The following is a 25,942-nucleotide window of genomic DNA, read 5'->3' on the forward strand; positions in this document are numbered from 1 at the left end:
CCAATGCTCTGTGCCTGTATCGTGGGATCAGAGTCTACAACCACAGTTTATCCATGCAAAGTCTCACTGCCTGATACCCACAGCTGAAAACTGAAATGAAATTATTTCCAGTGTGGTGTGTGTGGAACAAAAGCCATGCACAGCAGAGCTTATACATGCATGAATATATATGCATTGTTGAGATATATATATATATATATATATATATATATATATATGTATATATAAAAATTCTTATTAATTTAAGATTGAATGGCAGCTGCCTGCTAGCTGAAGCAGGGAACAGGTTGAAGCCTTGTGGCACTTGCCTGAGAGGCACACACGTGTCAGCACTTGGACAAGCCCAACACTGCCAGAGATTTTGTGTGCATCACACTGAAGTAGAGTTTTAAGGAGATTTCAAGGCAGCTGATACTGTAGCTTGCACAAGGGGTGACTTATTAAGCTACAGCATTACTGAAAAATATGGAAATATATATATATATATATCTATACATATAGATATAGTTAATAAACTGAAAGAGATCATATATTTGTGAGGTCTGAGATGCTCCAACCAGAGATTATAACATCCAGCAAAGAAGACCCATCTATGTGCTGGTATTGTGCCAGCAAATAGATGAAGTTTACAACAATTTTGAAAGACATCAGAAGGTGCTGAGATAGAGGAATTTTTTGAAATATAATTCATATACCAAACTAAAATAAAGGAGCAGCCTGCAGTGGGTGGGAATGACTAAGAGGGGGTTCAGGCATTGTTTAGTGACTCATCTTGGTCACAGTTTTAGTCAGCAGCAGTCATGAATGGCAAACTCTTCAGGAGAAAAAAAGCAAAGCACTTTGCAAGGGACCTTAGATGTTGGCAGTACTCTAGGGAGCTTTCCTTCCTAAAAGCTAAAACTGACTGTGGCTTAATATAAACTTCCAAAGCCTGTATACAACTTGGCAGTGATTTACTTGCCCTCTGGGTGCTGTAGCCAGCTTTATAAAAAATTTTTTTCTACTGATATGTTGATCTTCTGTCTTGTGACCATTAATCCCCTGAATTAATAGCAACAACAAAAAAAAAAAGACTGTCAGGAAAGAGTATTTTAAACACATTTTTCAACCTTTTTCAGTTTCCTTTGCCTCTCTTTTATGCTAGAAGACAGAGCCCATACCAGATAACTGACTTTTATCTTTACCAGCTAACTGAGAAGAAAAAATTATCTCTAAGTTTTCAAGGAGTTCTAAAGGTATTTCAAAAATTGACTTCAAATAGGAGCTGCTGCTGGATTTTGGGTTCTTTGATGCTTCAAGATATTTAATGCTCCTACAATAAGAGCTCGGCAAAAAACTGTGGTAGTTTTTCAGAGGTGATTTTTTTATGCTGCTTCACAGGGAAATGTCACATTTCTAAGCCTAGCTCAGAATAGCAGCAGCTAATCTTTACATTTTAGATAACATCATTCTGGTTATTTGTGATCACATTTAAACACGAAATATGTTTCTTTCATCATCAGTGGACTACCAAGATGACATTATCAGCTCAGAAATAAAGGAGTGATGTATAAGAGATTTGAAAATAGAAAATATTAAGAAGATATTTTGCTAAGTTCTTATATTTGCTAAAACTAAAAGAATTGTAGACTTTAAGGTTTGTGGCTTGATTTTCTGAAGAAATATTTCTGGGTATAAATCCCAAAGTGTCCATGTTTTCCTGCCCTGGTATGTACCTTTAAGAAACACCTCTAACTACAATAGCTAGTGAAGAAAAGAGAGATGTATTACACAGGAAGCCTAACATTATGTCCTCAACATGCTGCACAACCCAACCACTCTGCAGACAATTGCCACATGCAATTAAATTAAATCTAATAAGATGGTACCTCACACTTCTTTCTCAAATTTAATTTTAAATTTTGGGTGCTAAATATGGCATTAACTTTAAATCACAATGGATTAAAAAATAGTTAATTATTCAAAAATTGATCATCTGTAAATATTATCTCACATTTTTTTTTCAGTAAATCCACCTAGAATAAGAAGAGTTTTAAGCTGTTCTACTTCATATAACTTTTACAGCTTGTGAGATGGGAAGATGTGCTGAAGGACAGCTTTATTGGACTTAATGTGCTCCCCAATTCACATTTCAGAAGAGTTTTGGTTTTTGGTTTTTTTTTGTTTTGTTTTGTTTTTGTTTTTTTGTTTGTTTGTTTGTTTTTTAATGTGATTTGAATGGAACTTTTATATATATTAGGTCAACAACTACACATAAATCTTTATGTTAACTCCATAATAAAAAAAATTAAAAATTCAATGAAATGTTCCTGGACTCTGCCTTTGGATGCTGTTAAATTGATAGACTGGACTTATGAATCATTTGGGAAAAAATGCAGAACTTAGCACATCTCAGGGACCATTTCCAAGGGAAATTCTAGTGCAGCCATCCTGTTTTATGGAACCAGAATTGTTAATAATATGGAAAATAACTTGTGTTCTGCTTACAGGCCTCTGGGCTGAAAAACACTCTTAAACACCCCAGATCAGGCTTTTGTAGAAGACAGACATTTACACTCAGGATTGGGATCCTGAGGAGCATTGCCTGGCCTCAGCCTAATTCTTACTTCACCTAAACTTGTCTAGTGTTGTTTTTCTTACTACCTTGGCTGATTCTCAAGCCTGACATTTATATCTTGACACATGTTAATAATCATTAGGAATACTATAAGGCTTATCCCAAATTTGAGTTGTTCAGTTCTTATTTGTTCCATATTATTCCTAAGTGGACTTTATGTGGTGATAAAGCCATGTCACAGTTCATCGATTTCCATCAAATTTAAATCTGCATTTTGTGCAAAACACACTTCATGCCTTGCTTCCCCTACTCATTCATTCTTCATTCCCCCCCCAAAAAAAGATAAACAGTAGGAAAATGAATAGAATAATTACATGTTGGCTTCTTTTTGCTCTCATGTAGAAGTAATGGAGGCTCTGACTTCTGGGACAGCTTTGAAAGTTATTGTAATAAAGTGCCTAAAATTGTCTTATTCATCAGAGCATCATTAGTCTCTTACTATCTCACTCCAGGAGGATTGAGAAATGCTGGAGTTTATCAGCCTAATGGCCTTGAGGGGAAAATCTTTAAGCAAAATCTTTAGACAACAATGTCTAAAGGCAACTGTGCTGGGTGCTTTCTTTAGAACAGTGTGACCCTTGCTTTTTGTGATTGCAACCAGCATCAACTCAGCATGTTTGACATCCAGAGCTTGAGAGCCAGCAACAGTGTGGAGAAAACACCCTACTTATGCTGGTTTTTATTAAATGCATTTGCTATTTTAAATCTAAATTTGCCACAGTTCTCTCTCCCTGTGCATTGTGTACATATTCCTGAAATACCCAGTTTCTCAATTCCTCCTCAAGGATGTCAGTCCTAAAGCTCTGAGACCCCTGAATTCTGTTTACGATCTAGGACCATGTGAAAAGATTCTTGTAAGTGGTCCACGACACAGATGAGTAAGTACTGGTGTTTAACCCAAATCTTCCCCATTTCCTTGATTCTGTTGTTTTTTCTCTATAAACAGAATAAGCTATTTCACAGTTTCATTATTTATTGGGTTTTATTCCCTTTCTATATTTTGGGTCTATGCCTACTCAAATGCACTGAAGATGTCAGGTGCCTCCAGAACTGCACATGTGTCTAAAATAATGGTGTCCTGTTTGTTCAAATAGAAAATGCTATATAATTTGAGTATTGCTGAATAGAATATTGTACATGTTCTTTAAGAATGCTAGACAGTGTCAGATGTTGGCTTTCTTTAATCAGATTCTGTATATGGTTTATTAAATTTCAAAAGGTCATATGCTCAAAGGGGTTAAAAGGTGGTATTTTAAAAGTAATTGTTGTTACATCTTGTAATTACAAGGGACAAAGGGAAAGGTTGAAGAAAATGTTTGCATTACCTGTTGACCATGATAAAATACAGCTAAAAGGAACATTGCCATCAGTAGTAAGGATGCCTCCTTTGTACCCAGGAAGTCTGTGCTGGAAAAAAACAAACAAACAACAAAGTAAAATACAGTCATTTATTTGTCAATGTTGCAATCATTCAGAAGTTTCATTTCATAAGTGGTAATTTTTGTTGTTCATTAAAAAGAAATCCACTGTATTTGAAAATTTAATTTAGCAGTAATTAGTTCAAGAGAAGAGGAGTGTAATTGGAGAGCTCCCTGTTTGGAGACACATCTTAAGTAACTAAATTGTAGCCTACAGGAGGTACACAGGAGGTGATGAGCTTTCCCTTTCAAATGTGATATGCAAGCTGTGTGTCAGTCAGTCTCTTCCTGGGAGTGTGGTGACAGCCCCTGTGGGGTGCAGGAGGTGACATCGAGGGGGGGAAAGGTTGAGGTGCAGCTGACAAAGGGAAACTTCCAGGCTGTGAAAGTAAAAGCCCAGTGAATAAAGCTAGAGGATGAACTCCAAGGCAGGAGCTGAAATGAAACATCCCCATATTATGAGAAGGGTTTGGAGATGACAGGGATATAGCATGGATTAAAAGAGGACCAAAAAAAATGGCAAACAGTAGCTAGGACTGGTTTTACTGAGCTACAAAGAGGAGACCAGAGAAGCCTGTGGCAAGAGAGGTAAAGGGAACCCTTGCAGACCACAGGGAAGATGAGCCAAGCAGGTACTGGCTGTATGAAATCTGCTCTATGAAATCACTGAGGTGCAGTGTATGGAGCACAAACATAGTTTAAAATAAAATTAAAAGGGTTAAAAGCAGTAACAGGGGGTTTCAAAAATTGAGAGAAATTACAGTTATGTGGAAAGATGAATAAAAGCTGAAGAAAGTATCTCTGTATGCCAGGGTTTTTTTTAAAAAAAACATGTTTCCCAGGGACAGACAAAAGAGGTTAGGGATTAAATGAGGATAAATTAAATGAGGATACTTTTCAATTATTTTGTTAAAGGGAGATGAGAAAAGGAAGTTGTTATGTGGTGATAAAACCTTGAAATTTTGAGGAAAAAAAAAATAATGATAAAATGAGGACCAGAAATTGAAAGAGATTTTGGGACAATCTTCAGTCTGCCTTGAGATCTAAGAACAAAGCAAAGTCCAGATACTGGATCTGTTTTCCATAGTAATTTTTAAAGAAGGATGGGATGCCATTTGTCAGAGGACTTCTGTGACAGAGAAATTAGTGAAAAAAGGAGCAGAACTTGAGACTAAACCAAAAGGAAACTTTCTAGTGTGAGAGATAACTGAGCTGCCTTTGTGGTCCTAATGAATTTACTGTGCTGGAAATGTGATGCTGTGGGATGAGTCATCAATACAGAGCAAGAGCAGGCAGGAAGTAACCTTGTCATCTACAAATATGCTGGAATTCAAATGTTACCTATTTTGAAGTTGCCCAAAATACAACCTGCAAATGAACACATTCCAAAAGGACCCCTTGTACACTGGCTAAAGGCAAGAGTCTTAAGGGTCTTAGTTATAAACCTACCTGTTATTGCATATTGTGGTGTTGTAGCTATACCCACCATAGCTGGATGAGTTTTGTAAGGAGCTACAAACCCTTTTATTCAAATGATTTATATAGCTAAAAAACCAAATCATTTTCAGAGCACACAATCTTGAACTTCTTTCTCCCTAATATCAGAGCTTGAGTTCATATCCTTGTTGTGAAAGTGGAGCATCTCAATTGATTTCCCTATGTTTTCCCTATGGCTGTTGGCTACTCCAGGGAACACTCCTGCTTCTTTCTCACTCTTCTTCTAGAGACTGATAACAGTCTCTAGAGAGTTTTGTTGACAGGGTATAGAGGCTACTCTGAATTCTTCAAGATTTTCACATGAAAGACATTCTTTGCCATGTCTGCTTAGTGACAATTATCACGATTTCTACTTCTAGTTACTTAGTCAAAATCTTGCTTACTGCCATTTGTCAGGTTTGCTGGGGTCTGTTCTGGCTATATGATATGTCTGTACAATGATAACTAGCATTAGAAAAAGAAATTTAAGCCCAAATGTCTGGTATCTTGTTACTGTAGGGAGCAAGTAAAGAAAGCTATGATGCAGAGCTTTGCTATGTGTAAGGATGTGGCTGTTGGAAGAATTAATTGTACTGCAAATCCCAGCTTTTTTCTCACTCTGAGCAACTTCGTCTGCACTTACAACCACAACTGCAATACTACCCTGGTCAAGTATCAAAGACTGAAGAAGTGTTTTTTCTGAATGATTTAAATTACTGCTGCTCTAGATTCAGTTATTGAAACACTAATTGTATCTCTGACACTGCAAATCATTGTGGTTTTTCTGCTCTTTCCTCTTCCTGGGAAGGAAACCTGGGAGGAAGAAAAGGAGGAAGAGGAGCATGTCCTTCAATCACTCTCCCGCAAAACAGGATCATGCCTGTGTTCCTTATATCTTTCACAAGTGCACATTATTTGTTTGGATTTTATTCTAAAAAATCAATCATTCAGTCCTGTTTTCTTAAACTGAGGGGAATTTTTCAATTGGTATCTCTGGGGATTTCAAGAATAGAAATGACCAAGGTACGTGCATTGCAATACATATTTTTAGTTGGCATTGATAGACTATAGGAGACATAAAATACAAGTTCTGATCAATATTTAAATGCCCTCATGAAATGAACATTTTGATAAAAAGGCTTGAGAAAAAAAAACAGGTTATGAATCATTTTGAATTAGTCATTGCCTGTTGCAACCATCACTCCACATTTAACTATGGCGCTGTCCAATACACTCATACTCTGGCAAGACTTGAACCATCACCTTAAGAAAAAGCAGTTCCTGAAGGGGGCTGTGGACACTTACTCTCCATTGTGGTGAAAGTTGTCATATTGCAGAAAAAGGGAAGCATAAATGGTCTCAGTCAGCAGAGAGTAGATGGCAATCATGATGAGAAGTACTGCCAGCTTCAGGACAGAGTTGAGACGAAGAAAGACTGCACAAGTCACCATTGCCAGCACACCAGTGAAGACAAAATACTGGACAGAAAACAGCACTGGTTAATTCTGGGGATCAGAGATAAGCATCTGTGTAAACAATCAAGTAACCAGAAGGATGGAAAGATTATTTTGGGTTTCAGTGCTCAGCTAAGTCCTTTTTAGGGCCCAGGGCACTTTGAAAATAAGTGTTTTGCTAAAATAAAAATGAAATTACAAATTCTCTATTTTTCATGGTAGCTCCATGTCAGCAGAGATAATTTTCTGTGCCTTTATAGCATTTTCATTGCATTATAAGTGAAGCATCATCCTCTATAATTAAAAGAGGAAAAGGAGAGATGCTACATGCAGTAGTTTGCTACTGAAAAGTCTACTGGGAGAAAATTTATATTCCTTTGGAGTCTAAATTTCCACAAGACCCACAAATTACTCAGGATAGGAGAATCATATTTCCACTTTAATTCTTCCCATGCTCCTGGAGAGAGGATAAAGCCACAGATTTGGACCTTGTTTTTTTAAATTTAAATTTTTAATATTGTAGGTCTAGCTTGGCTACATCACTATCTTAAAAAGTGATGCCTGGTAGTTTTATTCATATCTTATTTTCTAATCTTCTCATTGTCTCATTTTTCTCAATGATTAGTCATCTGCCAAATGCAATCCATGCAGCTGATACTGGATAGAGAGAGACAATCATGGTCATGAGCTGTTCAGACTTAAAATAGCAACATCAACACCCACAGTCCAAATGCAGTTTAAATTAACTCCAATCACACAGCTTTAGGAGCGATTGTATTCATTTTTCTTGGTACAGCTTTTCTTTAGTTCAGTTTCTCTGCAGGAAAGTCTGCATCCTTGCTGTTTAGAGCTTACTGCTGGCAGCATCATGACACTGCCATATGACTTTCTAAGCAACATACTTCTCTTATCTACTCATGACCAACACATTGGTTTTGTTGCCTGCTTGCTCATCTCAGTGAGGTTTTCTTTTTTTTTTTTTTTCTCCAAAACAAATGTTAAAATAACCATAATAGTCTAACTAGTCTCTTTGTCATGTAAGAAGTTCTGCTCTCCATTCCATTCATGTGAATTAGATAATGTGTTTTATTGCACTATGTTCATTAAACCATTGCTGGGTGCATTCCCAGCATAAAGGTTCTGTATAATGTTCAAAGGTTAAATTTTATTTGAAACGCCCCATTAGATCTTAAGATGAATTCCTTCTGTAACCAGCTTCTGCTTTTTCTATCAACATATGGAAATGTTCCCTTCTTCACAGCGTTGAGCCCCTGACTCCACAACAAGGTAGTGGTTGCCATATAACCTTTGTGGATGCACACCTCAGATCCAAAAGTACCCTCAGAAATACCTCAGGACAGGAACAGATGTCCGTAAAAGAGGCAGAGGAGTTGAAGGTCTGGTTCTTCAGGGCTATTGGTTTGTCAAAATCACACCACAGCTGTGAAGAAATAAAACAAAATCAGGGCTATACTGTGCACTGGTGACTTACTGCTTATCTGGCTGTCTGGGTTCAGGGCTGGGACTGGCTGACCTGCTGCTCTCCATGCCAGCCCCCGACCTGGTACCAAGGGCTGCATAAATGGGCAGTAAGAAGACATGCTGTGGAGATGAAATGGAAGACGGGGAGCTATTTGTGCTGCAGATATTCAGTATCTGATCAGCCTCCCTAGGCTCTCTTTCCAGAGTGGAAAGATGAGCTCCTCTGGGACTTCCAGAGGACTCGTGCTGGACTCTTCAGAAAGTGAAGAGTATGACCTCTAAAAGTTCTTAGACTTTGCTATAAACTATAGAAAAAAATATTTAATTGAGAGCATAAAATCAGATTGAATGTGTACCCTTTCTGCAAGCTGTTTTCATCTCCTATGGATAGTGTCATCCTTTTGGATACAGGACACCCTGCCTTCATTTTCATGGTATCACACAGACCTGGCTGTACCAAAACATGATGTGGTCCCAGAACAACAACTGAGATGCTTAGAATGGAAGGGAATAAAAATTCACTCATGAAACTATGGTTATGATAATGTAATATTGCTTTTTGCTGGTATCACCTGCATTGATTTTAATAGTATTTCCAATCAAGAGCATTAGATACAGGGAAACCAGCACTGTAGAGTTGGGATACATTATGGTCATAAAATTAAGGAAAAAAAATCATTAATTGCTTCATGTTTTGACACTTAAAGCAGATGGAGTCTCCTGTCATATATATTTGTTTACTCTGGATGATTATAGTTTGTACAAGCTAGTTAGAAGTATTTTTACTCAATAGTTACAGAATTCATTTAATGAGGCCCAATTTTTTATCATTAAATTCTGATTAATTTTGAACTTGGCACTCTTTTGTTTGTTCTTTTAGCCACTCAGCCATCTCTGCAGTGTAGGAGTATTACCTGGCTGGCTGTGACACCAGACAATTAATGGTACTTTCTGAAAATTTATGAGGTATAGAACACCTCTCTGCAGGGCAAAATGTCACAAGAACAAGTACAGGTGTTTTTTTAAGAGACTTTCAGGATCAGAAACCTAATTTTATAGCAATAAGAATGCACCTGAGAGTTACAAGACTCGTTTGACCCCCTGGTGAAACCAAAGCTTTATGGCTCAGCAAGCATCTGAGTCTTAGACCCCTCCAGTTGGCTGCATATGAACTCAGTGAACACATAAAGCTGCAAGGCTGAGATGCATTACCTGTTCTTGAATGCATGCAGGTCCCTCCTGAACAAACTATTATTATGGAAGAACTTTGACATATGAAATAATGAGATTATATTCATATTGTCATTTCCTATAGAGATCAGGACTCAGTGACTCAAGTCATTGTCCAGCTAAATATATGACAATACATATGACTGTTTCCTGATTTATAGAAAACCACTGGTGTGACAGTAAAATGTAATTTTCTTTTGACTGTCTTTGGATTAGCCAACCCAGAAAATTGCAGAGGACAAATCTTAAAAAATAATGCACAAGTAATCAGGGAAAGTAACAAACTGGGCATAGATAGTGTGTTAGAGATCTTTTTTTAGAGATCAGGACTAATTGTACCAAAATCTTTCCTGAAAGGTGTTTGTTTTACATGATTTAAAAACTTCTAAATTCTAAAGCACTGCTTAGTGATTTGTATTGTAATGCACCACTGTCCTTTTCTTCAGGAAGTTTTTAGTCCAATTGAACCTCCTGACCTTTACTGTATTATATTTTTCAGTAATGATAGAAATGCATTTTTCTTTCTCTGACTTACTCTCCTATCAGTGATAGTTTTAATCTATCTGTGAGGTATTTACCACATTCTTGGCTCAGACCTGTCAGGTTGTCTGACACTATAATCTGCCTAAATTATGGAAAGCTCTGTCATGTTGCTGAATACATCAGGATAATCAAGGCTCTATCGGGATTTTTAAAATTATCATTCTAGAATTGTTTTATTGTTCTTAATAATTGAAATAATAGTAGAGCTGTAAGATGACCTGAGAATCTAGGAGAGGAAGAATTTAATATCAATAAGCATTTTTTGGATTGACAGTCTCTAAGAAAGTATTTCCGCATGTCAGAAAATTTCAAATGGTCCTCAAAGAGTGGATATGTCAGACAGAAACTTGACAAAAGGTTTTAAAAATAGATGATACTCATGAGGAAGAAATAATTCTATATTTCAGAAATACATAGATCAAACAATGGATTGAATTTCCTGAAGCTGTGATGCTTCTCCTTTTTTATGTTATCTAAATCACAGACAGCTTATAGATGTAGTTAGCAAGTCCTGTAGCAAGCTTAATAAGTCATAAATCATCTTTTACTGTATAATGTTTCATGGTTCCCTATGGGCTTACAATATTGATGATGGCTCCAAGAAAATTAATCAGAATGGATGCAAAGATAATGACATTCCTTGCCAAGTAGGTCTCATTAATCCAGCAGCAAGTTTTCCGGAGCATTAAGGGTAAACATTTGTAATCCTCTGCCGTCGTTATCAGCACAAGAGCGGAGTGCAGCATAATCAGGATAGAAAACTGAATGACCATTGGGATCACTCTGGGAAGAAAAAAAAAGAGAATCCAGCATTTAATCTCAGCACAATCAGTCAATAAATCATGGGAAAAGCTGGACATGTCCATGTAGAACTAGTTAAGGGAGGCAGGAGGGCTCATCACCTGTGTGGTTTTGGGTACCGTTCATCACACTGCATAGTAGTCTCAGGGTTATGCAGGTAGAAGCCAACTTGAGATTCCCATTAACTCATTCTCCAGTGGCTATACTTTGATCCTGGATTATAGACACTGACAGAGGGTCATGCAAGATTAATTCCTTCAGTTTCCCACAGTATAGCAGTATTCTGCAACAGCCTTCTAACTTTGCAAAACCAAGGGGCTGTGATCTGATTTGGAACTGATAGTTCTAACTATCCCTCAGATATATATATATAGGCAGTCTATATTTGCTGGTGTAGCTTACCAGTTCTGTTAACCTAGCCTGATCCAGCTCTGAACAAAACCAAATTCAGGCCTTCAGAAAGATTAGGATCAAGACTCAAGAGGTCCAGCCTGAGGATACTAAGCATTAGCACTTATTTTGGACTGCCAAACTCTACATGTAAGACCCATGTTATTGAATTAAGATACTATAAAGGGAGAATCTACACACCCAAGTACGGGATATAAACCCAAAATTGAAGAATAACCTGCTTATGTGCCTGAGAAACTGAGACCTTGTGTTTGTTCACAATAAATTTATAGGCAACAATTTTTTTTCCACTGTAGCTGTTTAATAGAAGACTGATGTGCTTGTCTCTTGCCTAAGCCTGTTTGATTTACAATCAAAACTGAAGGTGGCAGAGTATGACCTCTGAGATGAACAATCCAGTATCTGTGCTGAGATTTTGATGGGAGCATGCTGATAAGATCAAGTACAATAAAATGCATTGACAAGGTTAGAGGAATCTGAACAAAAAACTGTACTAATTTTCTGTCCATGAACTTCTCCCAGAACTAGGACACCAGGCTTGGATCACCCCTTCATTCAAGAAGAGGTTCAAGCCAATAGATTTTCTTTTCAGGGATTCTCTTACTGCCAAGATCAAGTGAACTTTAAAAAGAGCTTTTGCTTTCCCTCTTTCTGATTTACAAATCAACTGATTTGGCCCAAAAGGAAAACTTTTGTAAAACAGAAGATGCAAGTTTTTAAATTAATAGCAATTTGAAATATGCTTTTTTTTTCTTCACAAGAATAACTCAGTCAAAAATGGGCAGAAACAGGAGTATTTTAGCAGTCTACTCTAGTAAGACCTATTGTCCATGTGAGCATATAAATAGTTCATTGCAGGAAACTGATGAAACTCCCAAGCCTCTCAGATGGAGAAGATGAATCACTGCCAAGTTGGCAACATTATATAATAAAGGACAATTATGGTAAAAAATATGGCATTAGTTTATGTCACTTAGAGTAATTTCCCTGACTCCATATTTCAAAGAATGAAAACTATTGCAAAGATTTTAAAATTCACATGCATCTGCCCTGTCAGGGAAAAATGCATGAATGGATCAAATATTTATTCTTACGGGAAACAGGTATAAACTGAGATAAAGTTCTGAAACTTCCATACCTATTAAATTTGAGATATGATTCCCTTCTTTAACACTAAGGAAAACTCTCTGGGAAACTCCCCAAAGAACCTTAGTAAAATATGTTCTATCACAATTTAAATAGCATTTTTACCAAATTTTCAGAAACAAAAAACTCAGCTCAAAAAATACTCACACATCTACTTAAGCAAGTATAAAATTTCATCCTTGTTCAACAGAAATCTGAAGCATTCACTGAAAAACTCTTTTATGTGTTTTAGGAAATGGGTAAGTTACCATGAGGACTGAATTATAGTTTGTTAGTGGTTTCATGGAAACTATTTCCATGGTTTTCCACCCTAGTATTTTACTTCTCTGATATTTACCAGAGGCATAACAAATATATATGCAGTCATTTCAAGGATTCTCTGAATCCAAATCCTGTCTAATTTTGTGATAGTTTGTTCAATTGCTCATGCCTTGAACTGCTTTTAGAACTGGAACTTAGGAAATTTGAACTTCCAGATTATTTTCTCATCCAATATGTTTAAGCATATTGAAACCTTCTCACTCAAAACCCCTATCCTGTTATTTTAGGGTTGCTCATCTGTTGACAGGCATGCTTTTTAAAAAATTGAAACACACAGAGTATCAGAACATTAAAAAAACAAGACCAAAATTTGTCTCCATAAGCCTTGGCAGTGATCTTCAGCTGACAGAACACAGGAACTGCCAATGAACAGCCATGTGTCTCCAAAGCTTCTCTCACAAAAGGGATAGTGGTAAATACCCTTTCCCTAAATATTTTCCAAGTTCTAGCAATCAATCTTTCAGGGGATTCTTGAAGACAAGGTCACATTTTTTAAAAAAACCTCTGCTGATCTTTTTTTGTAGGAATTTATTTAACCTAATTTTGACCTATTTGTATTTGCAGCCTCTTTAACATTCAGTGACAAAAAGGTCCTCAGGGAAAAACACAAGACTACTGGCAAAATGAGAAACTAGGAGGTGAGACAGCTGCAGGCATTGTGTTTGTGGGACTCCTTCCCCCTCACTCCAATGGCACTAGACATCCTCACAGGAGTTAACAGAGATGAATCTCTGCAGGTAGAAAAAAATGTCTTTTTTTTTTTCTTTAATCTGGTATGGCAGTGATTGATATAGCAGCAGAAACCTTTTTGGAAAACAGGTTATGTTAATAAGTTCCATAAATCTTCTTGTAAATATTGAGAAAAAAAAAAAAACCCAAACAAACAAAGGCAGAAGCGAAGGACTTTAAATGTGTACTGGGAGAAGAGCTTTTAAAAAGCAAGCAAACTTACTAGGAGCAAGATAGCACATAAGGAACAACAGAAGGTCACATGCTACTCCAGGTACTTTGTCAGCTGAGAATTACAAAGCATATGAGACAACACTGCTAGAGAATGTATTTGCCTGCCTGCACCTAACCCCACTTTGGTGTTCTCAGACATCAGCCTGGTAACTCACATCTTCCAGAAATGATCCAAGAAATCTTGCTGCACTACTGTAACACAATTAATGTCTTATTTCTTGTACAAATAATGTATTTTCAAAGTTACTCTGCTGTTAGCCATAAGTTAAGGTTCATCTGAGTGGTAGAAACTACCTAAGAACTATGTTATTCTGGGAATTCTCTTTTAACACTTGCTCTGTCAAAGACCAAATGGGACCACAGGGTTGTTACAGGGGCAGTCCTGTTCTAGAAAACTGACCTCAGTCCTTGCACATACTCTTGTGATCTCATTATTAAATTGTAGACAAAAATGCCAAATGATACGCTTGAGTCTGTGAAATGTGGACACCAAGGTCTCACCTATGTCAGATTTTCATCACCTTGATAGGAATATATTGCTTGGTCAGCCCCAAAGGAGAGCAAAGTGAAAACAGATCTACCAGATCACCTCCATGCTTATTAATGGTCTGAGACTGCTTTTCCCAGCTGGGCAAATCCCATTGTCAGCAGCAAAGCAAGCAGTACAATTCTCTTACAAAGCATTTATTAAACAAAACCAAGAGAGTCACTGATACCCAAGGTGATTATCAATCACTTAGCAAAGAGACACAGCTATTGTTCTGGATCATGTTACACCAGGACACACCAGAGCAAATTTTTGTAACTCAAAATTTCCACTTAACTTGGTGGTAGTTCTACTTGAAAACATAACAAAATAACATCAGCACATGCTGCTGTCTCACTCGAAAACATGTAGCTGTAGATATTGTGATAAAAAGTAGTTAGTATTGCAAAAAAAGTGACCAAATAGTTCCAAACACAGTGCTCATTGCACATCAATCCTAAAAATGTTGTTCCACTGTGTCCCTAAGAGAGCCTTCAGATATAAGAGATATATTTCTGTATTTACCTGGAAGAAGGGAGCAAGCTTTGGATAGCGGTGATAAACACAAGAACAATAAATGCACACACCAAATTTGATTTGAATACTTCATCCCGCATTTGAGAATACTAGAATAAAAAAAGAAAACACACAGAGAAAAGTAAATTAGCTGTTAACACCTGAAGTAGTTCCATTAAGTTTGATGTATATAGGAGACATGGGGAAAATTAGCACAATGAACCAATAAATCAACAAACCTGAATTTTGTTTGAAAATCAAACCCATCGAATAAATTGTTGATAATCTGGTAAAATATTTTAACCAAGAGAGCAAAAAAATCTGTAATTTGCAATACAAAATTGTTCTGCTTAGTTCAAAATTATTTGCTTTAAAAATACTGAGGTACATACCAGGAGCTTGTGCTGCTGTGTAGAATGCTAAACATTTAATTCCTTAATAAAATTCTTAATAACCAGAGAAACCATGGATTTCCTCCATGAAGACAAGCACTGGAGTCATCTTTGACTCTGCATGCCTGATGGCACAGAGGTCTCTCCATGATGGCCAAATTGGGGCTGCTCTGCTATTTTTTTCTAATTTTCTTTTTTAAAAAAATTATGCAGTTGGAACATTCTGGGGCTATTTGGGATGCTGGGATGCTGAAACTGTATCCTAACAAAGTCAGAGGCTGTGTGGAAACTTGGCAATATGGGGGTTCTCCAAATGTAAAAGACTATTTGAGGTGCATTATTATAAAGATGAATTGAAAAAATATTTTTCTCCAGCATATCAAACAACTGAGAATGCTATTAGGTTCCTTTTCTAATGGAAGTTACCAAGAAATGGAGTAACAGACACATCGATAGACCACAGCAGATCAGTTAAAGGGGAAATATTAACCAAGTCCTCAGCTGTTATTTATCATTGCTAATTCAATTAAACTGCAGCTGTTTACAGCAGATAAAGATTAATCCATAGGAATATGTTTTGTAATTCTCTATATCCTTTATGGATGCCACTAAAGTTTCTTTCTGTTATAAGAAATCCTGCAAAGGTTTGCCCAAGTCATTTTTCTTCCTCTGAGCAATAACTTCATTTTGTTTAAACCTTTGCTGTTTTAAAGGGGCTGAAAAAAAGGTTATAAGAGTCAAAGCAATATCAGATACCAGAATCTCTCTCCAGAAATTTGGAAATAGAGAAAACTGTTCTTATAAATGTTTAGAAAGAATTATAACACAAAACCCAAAAAAATTAAGAAAGGTGTCAAGAACATGCACTGAGAGAGTCTAGCTTTGAACAGGATTTCATAGTTAATTTGCTCTTGAAGGGAGATCTTAGCTAGACATGGACCTTTGGCTGGGACATCACCTCAGCATAAACATCTGATCAAAACAGTCTCAAGCTCCCAGATGGAAAAAAGGTTTTACTTCCCTGCTCCCATTTGAGTGAGAGAGGGGGTTCGTGTGTGGGTGTCCCTTACTTTGACTCCTCCTCTCCTGTGATTCCACCTTGTGTCTGCTGTTGGCAGTATCACTTTGGCATGATTTTTGGCCACAGGTAATTCCACTTCATTTTGCTACTGGAACTCCAGAGGCACTGACCCTGATTTCATGTGCAAGGAAACAGAACTGCATCAGTCTGCATAAATAATGGACCATGGCTTCTTTCAAAAAGGGAAAAAAAAGGTACATTACTTAAAATATAACATGAAATCCCAACTGTTCCATAGGGAAATTAGGCAAACTAGATGAATGAAGCACAAACATAGAATGGCCTGCTGTGTTGAGCATTATGTCAAAAGGATGGATGCTGTGTTCTAATCAGTAACAACACTGTGATGAGGAATTGTTGGCATCCCTAGGCAGCACTGACATAAATGATAAATGTATCAGCTCAGTAGCAGTCTACCCCTTAATGACTTGGAGAAGTAATTGAAGGATTCACTAAGCCTCAAGGCCCTTCAAAAATCATGGGGAGGCATGTAGCCAACCAGAGCTGTGTAGAGTGGTAGGTAGAATTGTGGTGTGACCTTGTCTGCAGTGAAAACCTTCCCTGCACACCCCACAGAGCCACCTGTGCTGGTGTGACTTGCTCATGGCCCAGGGATGGCTCCCATGGGGCTTGGGCCATTTACCTGCACTGCTGGGAGGCAACTGCTTATCCATGCCTGCTGGCTGGGTCTAAGAAAGGCCAGGACTCTCCTCTTGAGTAATGCTGCTGATTCCTCACCTCTCTCCTCCAAAGCCTCTTTGAAAGGGGAGCACCAGTAATATGACACGCTTCCCATGTTCCCCTAAAGAAAATGTTTGTGCTCTGGGGAGGAAGGTGCTTGGTTTTATCCTCACTGCTGCTCTGTGACTCAGAGAGGACCTTACAGGGGAGACCAGGTTTATTCTTCACCAGAGTAATGTTGGAAAAGTTTCTGCAATACAGGAGAGGAATGGAAGAATATGTTTCAAGAAGTCTAAGACAGGAGAGGAAATGAACTTCTGGGAAGACCAAAGAGGAGACAGAAATCCAGTTGCTGACCAACAATAGAGAAGTTGCTGAAGAGGCACAGAGTTTGCTCAGTGTCTCTTGCAGACCTCATTGGAACTGGAAGTTTCTGAGTTGGAAGGGAGGAGGTGATGCCTGTGGTTGCTGAGATATAGCAAGCAGGAGGAGCAAAATTGTTTTCCTACTCATGTAATTTCTGTTTATCTTACCAGTCAGAAATTGTGAAACAGAGAAACTCAGATATTGAGGTCTAATATTTGAACTAAGAAAATGTGTACTTTGAAATTCAAAGCTCTTTTGATATTTCCAGTGTGCTCACCTCACAGAAAATATGTAAACGTTTCATGTCTGAGACCAGCCTGATTTCTAATCTAAGAACAAATATGCAGGAACACTTTGAATATCTTTATACAAACTTTAACATTGGAAACTTTCTTTAATAAATCCCTACCAGCATGTAAAATTCTCTGTCCTGTGCCTCTGCTTTACCCTGTATGAAAGTACATAGTAAGGATGTTTTAAAATTGCTGGTATTTAGGGAGATCATTATGATGATATCTTTTAATTATTGGAATAATCTGAAGTAGGATCAGATTTTCCTATGAGCTATTATATAATTGGAAATTTTAGCATCTTTTCATGCTACCATCAGAAGTACCTTCCTGTGGTGATCTGCATACATGCTATTTGTGAAAAAAAAATCTCTAGCAAAATTGAGGGTACATTGTTAAATACAGGTTAGTAATGACTAGTCAATTTCAGTAAAGAATCTATAAAATACACCAAGTGCAGTCCTGCACAAATCCTATGAAAAATAACAAAAAGTATTGCAGATTCATATGGAAATACAGATAATACCTCAGAAAGATAAACCATTCTCTAATGTAACTGCCACTGGTTGCTGTGGAATACACACTTATCCTGTCACCACAGAAGGACAAAGAGAGAGGAGTGGCAAGGCGTTCCAGGGGCTTAAACTGGAGTGACATGGCAGCTATCCAAACCAGGGTAAACCAGGATCTGTGCTAGCTCCATGGTAGTTTTGTGCATGTTGATTCCAGAATTATTTTGGGTTTTTTTCTAACCTTTTGAAATCTTAGAGGAAGAAATCCAGACATTTAATGGCTAGTGTAAACCTGATATCTGGAATTGCTTTATAATGAAAAAAATGCAAACCAACCCAGACTGTTTAAACAGAGGTCCAGGGTAACATTTCAGATGCATTCATGTCACCCCATGATCCCACACTGTGGTAGTCCTGTTACTAATGCAGGAGGAAGAAATGTAGTTTATTGTTTGTGTGGTTGCTCACTTTTCTGTCATTTGAGGTACAGAATTCTCACTGAACGAGGTAAAGGTAACACTTCTTGGCCAGGATCTCAGCTATTTAAACCTGAATCTGTTGTGTTTCCTAAATTGACTGGAAGAAGGGAGAAAGTGGTAGTAACAAGATGGGATGCAGGAAATAGCTGCTTTCTGCAGGAAAATAGTTCAAATTTTACTTTTTCCATGACTTCCTGAAACGTATGGTTAAACACTAAGGTTATAAGGACAAACCTGTGATCACTGTACAGGCATGCAGGAGGGAAAGGACATTTCCCATGTTGTCCCATAAGAAAATTGCTCCTATACACAACAAAGAGGACACTATGATTCATCTTCCCTTAACCCACATCCTTCCTTTATATCCTGGTACATTCCCTATCTGAACACCCTGAGCAGAAGCAAGGAGGAGCTGTCCAGAGGCTGTCCAGCTGTTGGTGGTGGATGTGCCAGAACAAATAAAGCAGTGGTGATATTTTTTAAAACTTTACTCCTTCTTAATACAAGAAACCAGATTAATTTATGGAACAGAAAGTTGATTCAGTCAACTTTGCTGAATGGATTTTTTATTTCTGTTGCCTATGCTACTAGTTGGGACTAACACCTGAGGAAATATTGAATGAAAGCATAATTCTCCAAACACTGCAGCCCAATTCTCCATTGGAAATATCTTACTGGGAAGAAAGTACCAAATCTGCTAAAAATTTTAACTTTTAAATAAGCTTTTTTCATTTAGATGCAATTAAAAACTTTATTAATATTTAAAATCTGACCTATGTAATGTGAGGGATTAGGGCATGGATCTTTTTTCGTTTCTTAAATTGAATTGAAGTTGAATTCTACATTACCTTTATAGTTTTTCTCTGTGGCTGACAATTGTGAAATATAAAATAATAAGAGAGTTTATTTTCTGGATATGGGATCTTATTCTGGGCAGTGCCCTTTTGCACCAGCCCCTGCTCAGGCTTTTGGTGATTAAATAGCCCAGTAAGTCAAGGTGAGCCACTGGCAAGTTTGCTCATTCATCAAGTTGTTTCTGATCAGGCTGTTTCCTCCTTTAACCAAAACATTTCAGATTCTTTCACCATTTTTTTTTATCTTGTGTCTTGAAAAGATTAAAGATCATTCATGATTTCTGGGACTTTATGTAGTAATTCATTTGGTATTGGAGATCTTGAATTTCGCTTGCTCCAGGTCCGTGTCAGCTTCGCGTGATGACTGCACTGAAAGAAGTATCTTCATATCTTCCTTTTCAGCAGATAATTATTTGTGGAAAATTTGATTTTGGGGGTTCTACCTTGTGTCTCAGTGTAAATATCCTCATGAGGAAATGCAATCTTGTATTTCTGTTTTAGCAAACATTTGTAATTTCTTCCACAAGATTACTAGAGCAGTAAGGGCTTAGGTATACTTCAAGCAGAATTTTCTTTTCCAGTTGTGATAAAGCTCTCACTAATCAGCCTTCCTGAGGACTAGTCTCTCATAAATCAAGTAAAAATGTCGGTTTTCCAGTGGAAGTTAGAGTGTTGATGGAAAAGTGAACCTCCATGCTTTCATTTTCCTGCTATTTTTATTTCCTTTCAGTCAAGTGCACATAGTATTGCAGACCTGCTGTTGCTGCCCTGTCATTGCAAGTGAGATTATCAAAGAAAGTCAATGAAATTATTTGAGACCTGTGCAATTTCACCCCGTGCCATCAGCTTTCAAGGAGTGTTTTCCCATTACCTTATCTTTTAAAACTTATAACTTACATTTGGATGTAGACTGAAAGAGAAGTTAATGAGATCATATTGCTGTTGAGAAGCAGCAAAGACACGAACCATATTTAGCTCTTAGAAACAGATTTTTTAAGAAGGATGTTTAAAACAGAGAGTTGAAAAAATAAGCTTGACTAGAAATATTGTAGCTGCAGAGAGGACATTAGGGGGATTCTATGACTAAATGGAAGATATAAATATAGATAAAATATAGATATGTACTTTTTTAATAGAAATGTAATTTTATTAATATGCTCAATCTTTGTTAGTGCTAAAGTAACCTGTCATCTGACAGAAAACTGCTTGTATTCAATACTGAGTTCAACCCAGCCAGTGGCTGTCATTGTTAGAAACTGAGTTTGTTCAGTGTATATATTTTCCAACAAGGAAATGCAATCATTTCAGCATTATAGCACCTGCATCATGTCATTGTCTATTATGAACTCTAGCTCAGCCCCGCCTTATGAAAATTGAAAGAAAATGAAAAAGAAAAAACAAAGCAAGAAAAAACAACATAGGCCAGAACCTACAGCTTTTCTATTTCAGTGAACATTTATTACAATTTGAATTGTGAATATTGTAGCTACCAAGCCCCAGCTACCTTATGCTCCAGGCTGGAGTCTTTAAACATCAGTGAAAAAGGCTTGATATGCTCTCTTCTCAATTTATCGCCACTCCGTAAGTCGATGGTGTGCTCTATTCGCTTGTTAATTTCCTCAGGCCCAGACTGGACATGCAAAGCTTGTGCAAGATGGTTTGGAAGCAGATTTATTGAATTTCTTGTTAGGGCAGCCAGAGTCTAGGGGAAAGCACATGCAAACAGAATAAACCTGCTGGTCCCCTTGGGTTAAAAATGCAATGTTTTAGTTCATGTTGCATTGCAAACCATTACAGCATTCCATGCAATTCATTCAATGAAATCTATAGAAGTGTAAAATAATAACTCTGTTCCACTAGACACATACAGTACATTAAGGGGTGCATTTTAATGCCTTCTTTTTTACAGGCTAGGAGGTTTGTTGCTGCACTGAGCATTACGACTCTATTCCACTTTCCAAATCTGATATTTAATTATTAAAGCATGTATGAGGGGAGTACACACACCAAAATCACAGTAGGATATCTGACCCAATGGTGTGTTTTAATAAATAAGAATTGAAGCCATGTAAAACAAAACTCACAACACAGGAGTAATGAAGTTTTTCTCGTCTCAAAGTTACTGGATGTGTGTAGTGAAGGAACAGATCACTTAGGCAGGAGTGAAGAAGGTGACATTTCTGATTACTTCAGCATGGGTTTTCAGATGATATTTTCTTCTTCACTACTGGTATATTTGAACCAATCTACATTACAGTTAGGCTATATGATTTAATTTAACTGTAATTCATATGGTATTTAAAATATCTCAAACGCATTATTCCTTTGGTGTTTCAATGACTAATCAAAGGGAAAAATGAAAATATTTTTGCTTCACAAAGGAATTCTAGCAGATATAATATGAAGAGTGTTTCAACTTCAGCAAAGAGTTAGAGTTTGCTTTCATAAAAAGAATAACTCATTCCTATTTCATGGTGCCATTTCCTGACACAAACCACAGTGAAGCAGCTCTTTCCCACTTGAATGGGAAAAGGAACTCTACTGCTGTAATATTCCCAAGGGTTAAGAAATGTTAATGAATGGAAAGGATGTGAAACTTCATACATCATAGCATAAGACATTTCAGCATTATTATGGGTGGGAAATAAAATTCTACCTCAGAAAATTTATTCCATAGGTCCTTCCTGAAAAGTTCTTCAGCTCTGTCTCCTATTGGGCATTGTTGAAACAGGAGCTTGGGGTGTTTTGTCACCAGATGCCCCTGAAAGGCCAATTCTTTTGTATCATAGGATTATATTGGGCAAATGCTATAGGCAGGTTTCCCTTGTTGATATTCAAACTATAGTAAACAAACACATTCTAATGAATCTTGGGCAGCACATTAAAACACAGGAAGGGTCTCAGGTACCCACTGCCAAGCCCAGGTGACAGCTTTTCTTACAATCCTAAAATTGAGTCCATGGACTATGTAGTCACAGATAGTATTTAATATTCCATCTTATTAACAGTAATTTATATCCCAAAATACAGGCAGAAAATTTTCTATCTGTTTAAAAGTGAAAAGCAGTTTTTCAGTTCTTTTAGTAGAAAAAGGGCTTCAGTAGAGAAGGTTTGGGATGACACTCAACTCGAATCCTCCCTTCTTCTGTTTAGCAAATCACTATTATCAACATTAGGAGAAAAAAATAGTATCAAAGAAACTTTTCTCATGCTTAGGGTTCAGATATGTCTGATTAAATATCTTGGCCTTGGAGGAAACAATCAAGGGAAGAGGATAAATGCTATATTATTACACACTGTGACACTACTTTAGTTTAAGTACTCCTATCTCTTTTAAACTGAGCTAGGAAGAAAAGCTTTTATCAATTTGTGGTGGCTGAAAGGGCATGAGTGTGTCTGAAGTCCCTGCGAAAGGAGAAGATCACATCAGATGGTGGTGTGTAAATTGATTCCTCAGAGTTAAATTGTATTTCAGCTTCTGCTCTGGAAACGAGGCTGGAGAAGGTCCCTAATGTTTTTGATCACCATTTTTTTTTTTTTATTTATACAAGGAAAATAATCTCAGTTCATCCTGTTAAGCAGCTATATTTGGTTAAAATTCTATTTTAAGCTGTGATTGATAGGAAGGCTTGTCTCCTTGCTGAATGTATGAAGTATTTTACATTTTTGTAGATGAACATGACATAACATTACCACTATGGCCATGGTGCCTGGAGTATTTTGCAAAAATAGACTCTGAATTTGCATTTATATTCACAATGTAACAAGGAAATTCATATTTTTATTTCATAATTTTCTCTCCCTCATATACATGCACATACTTAAAAAACCTGCTTCCCTGTGTTTGATATAAAAGCAATGAAAAAACATCATGCAAGTTATTGTCTGAAGAATAAGTTCTAACCACATTTTGTCTCTTATCCCCCTCTTTGCTCTGCATCTTTTAAGACTTCTTTATGCAAACACAAAGAAATATTGATTCTTCCTATTATCTCTCCTTCACCTTTGTGAGCAACCCTATGGAAGACACAATTGTGGATTCTACAATGGGCTTTTGAAGTTTTCTGATGCTGACAATAACCATTGATCATAGAGAAACAAACACAAAATTATATAAAAAAAACCTGAAACCCAACAAACCCTAGACAAACTTGCATCTGAAACTGAAAGAAGATTAATTTAAACAAAAAATAATAAATTCCCAATTTTAGACAAATTTTATAGAGACTTTAAAAGGTAGCTTAGATTAGATTTTGCTTCCTTTCTGGGAAGTTTTCCTGCAAAAAAGTCCAAGTACCCAGCTCTCAACAAGAAGGGAAATTTTCAATCTGTGACACTTAGAAAACCTTATAAAGGTTCAAATTTATTTTTTTTTTTCATATTGCAAACATCATGTTTTAGAAGGAAATAGGAAAATAAAAGGTCACATGCTTAAAAAGACAAGTTGAAGATAGGATTTAGCTCAGGGGGAAGACACCTAAATGGGGGTGTGTACAAGTTTGGTGTCTACATGCTCAGGGTCTAAACTTCTATTTCTTCCAATACACATTCCAGTTACTCTCAGTTATCCAATCATATGAAGCTGTGGTCAGCAGAGATGCTTTGGGGACCAGACAATAGTCAGGAGCCAGGAGATGTGGCACAAGACACAGGGCCACCCCTGTCAGTGGTGTTGACAGCTGGGGAGTGCTGGGGCATCTCAGCACAGAAACAGCAGCAATAATATCAATGGGGCAGCTGTAACACACAGGTACCTTGGCTTTGAACTGATTTCCACCCTTTTGTTTAGACCTGTCTGTCATCTTGGCAGTCTTTTAGTAGAATTCCTGGGCTCACTGTTAAGCTTCATTGCAACCACTGCTAAGGTGTACTAAGGTACACCTAAAGAAGACAGACCTTTTAATATGCTGTTTTTTCCTAATTCACATCCTGACAGGCCCATCAGGTGCCTCCCCCAGCACATCCAGTGACCATGCTATGCCTTCAGCTGCTCCTTTTCTAAGGTACATGAAAGAAATCTTACTTAAACTGACATTAATTCATTCTAGAGGAGGAGGCCTTTACTCTCTTGAAATAAAATAACTTCTGTCCAATTTTCTTTGCTTTAAGAAAGAAGCCCAGACACTTGTTTCAATAACAGAAACCTCCATTTATATTTGGCATGTCTAAATTTCAGACAAGAACTTGCACCCTTGGCTTACCTCACAATCAGAGCAAGGGCACACAGTGATAACTGGGCTGTAGGTGTAGTTGTTGCTAATATCTGCGACTGCCTACATAAAAAGTGGTTATTTGTTTCTTACATAAACATATCTACAATTCACTGATCCAGGCTGTTCACAGAACATCAGTTCAAGTAATGAATGTGGATTGGGATAAATTTGAGTTTGGCTTAAGAACACCGCAGAGATTTCTTTTCACATGCTTCCTAACATAACTGGAGTTAAAAGTAAGGTACATGTGATCAATTGCTCAAATTTTGTTGTAATTTATATTGGGTAAAGAAATGATTTAAATTCAATTGGCAAATATTCAAACATACAGAGTGATTCACTGCTGGGTTGCTGCTTCTACGATTCTCAAAGCCTGCTGCTGACAGTGACCTTTAAGCTGCTTAATTAGTGTTATTAAATGCTTATTCTGTCCAAGACTGACACACCTCTGGAAAATGCTACTACATCCTAGTATAATTTAAATCTATCATGTGAATTTTATAGATTAAATACATTATGTATGAGCAATACTGCCTATTGTCTCAACTGTAAATTAAAAATTACATAATAATTGAATCATACATAGAACAGCAGATTTTTAAAATCTTGTCTCCACCAAAAGGCTTATTGTTAAACTGTGTTACATAAAATTACAGCTTTTCCCAACACCACTTCAAATTCTTTAAAAAACCTGTGAGAAACCGTTCTAAAAGTGGATTGTTTATTGCCATAAGAAAAAAAAAAAGTTTTAAAGAAGCTGTTAAGCTATGCCTATTTCAATTACTTTCAAGGCTTTTTTATTAGTATTAGGAGATGACCAATAATTGGATAAACCCACTAATTTTTTTTTTTTGTCTTTGTTAGCATCAAGGTCAGGTTTAGCTGAGAAAATGGCAAAAAAAATGAAAGCCTACTCTGCACAGACTTTTTAGACTACAGAAATACAGGAATATCTTAAAGGGAAAGAAATAGAGAGAGACCACAAGATATTCACAGCAGCATGCACCCATACCTCTATTCCTAATGAAATGACAATATAGAGACAGGTCAACAAAATACAGAGAATACTGTAAGGCAGTGTACATGCAGATGCACAGATGTACAGAACATATATAAAACAGGTGTTTTATATGACAGCAAACGGTGCCATGCTCCAATTCAGTTTGAAGA

The 25,942-nt window shown here is 37.0% G+C and overlaps 1 protein-coding gene across 2 annotated transcripts in view; it reads right to left on the minus strand.

Moving 5' to 3' along the window:
• Positions 1-25,942, minus strand: part of ADCY8 (adenylate cyclase 8) — a 117,540-nt gene that overhangs the window by 14,522 nt on the left and 77,076 nt on the right. The window contains exons 8-13 of one of the 2 annotated variants that reach the window (XM_030235674.2): positions 21,064-21,261; positions 14,914-15,014; positions 10,802-11,003; positions 8,317-8,406; positions 6,817-6,989; positions 3,943-4,024 (exon numbers count right to left, since the gene is read on the minus strand). In XM_030235674.2, the coding sequence (XP_030091534.1) occupies positions 3,943-4,024; positions 6,817-6,989; positions 8,317-8,406; positions 10,802-11,003; positions 14,914-15,014; positions 21,064-21,261 (846 nt within the window). The remainder of the gene's footprint in view (positions 1-3,942; positions 4,025-6,816; positions 6,990-8,316; positions 8,407-10,801; positions 11,004-14,913; positions 15,015-21,063; positions 21,262-25,942) is intronic. The other variant, XM_018913943.3, reaches the window with a different exon arrangement.

This window comes from Serinus canaria, chromosome 2, assembly GCF_022539315.1.
Source record: "Serinus canaria isolate serCan28SL12 chromosome 2, serCan2020, whole genome shotgun sequence".
Taxonomy (NCBI): Eukaryota; Metazoa; Chordata; class Aves; order Passeriformes; family Fringillidae; genus Serinus; species Serinus canaria.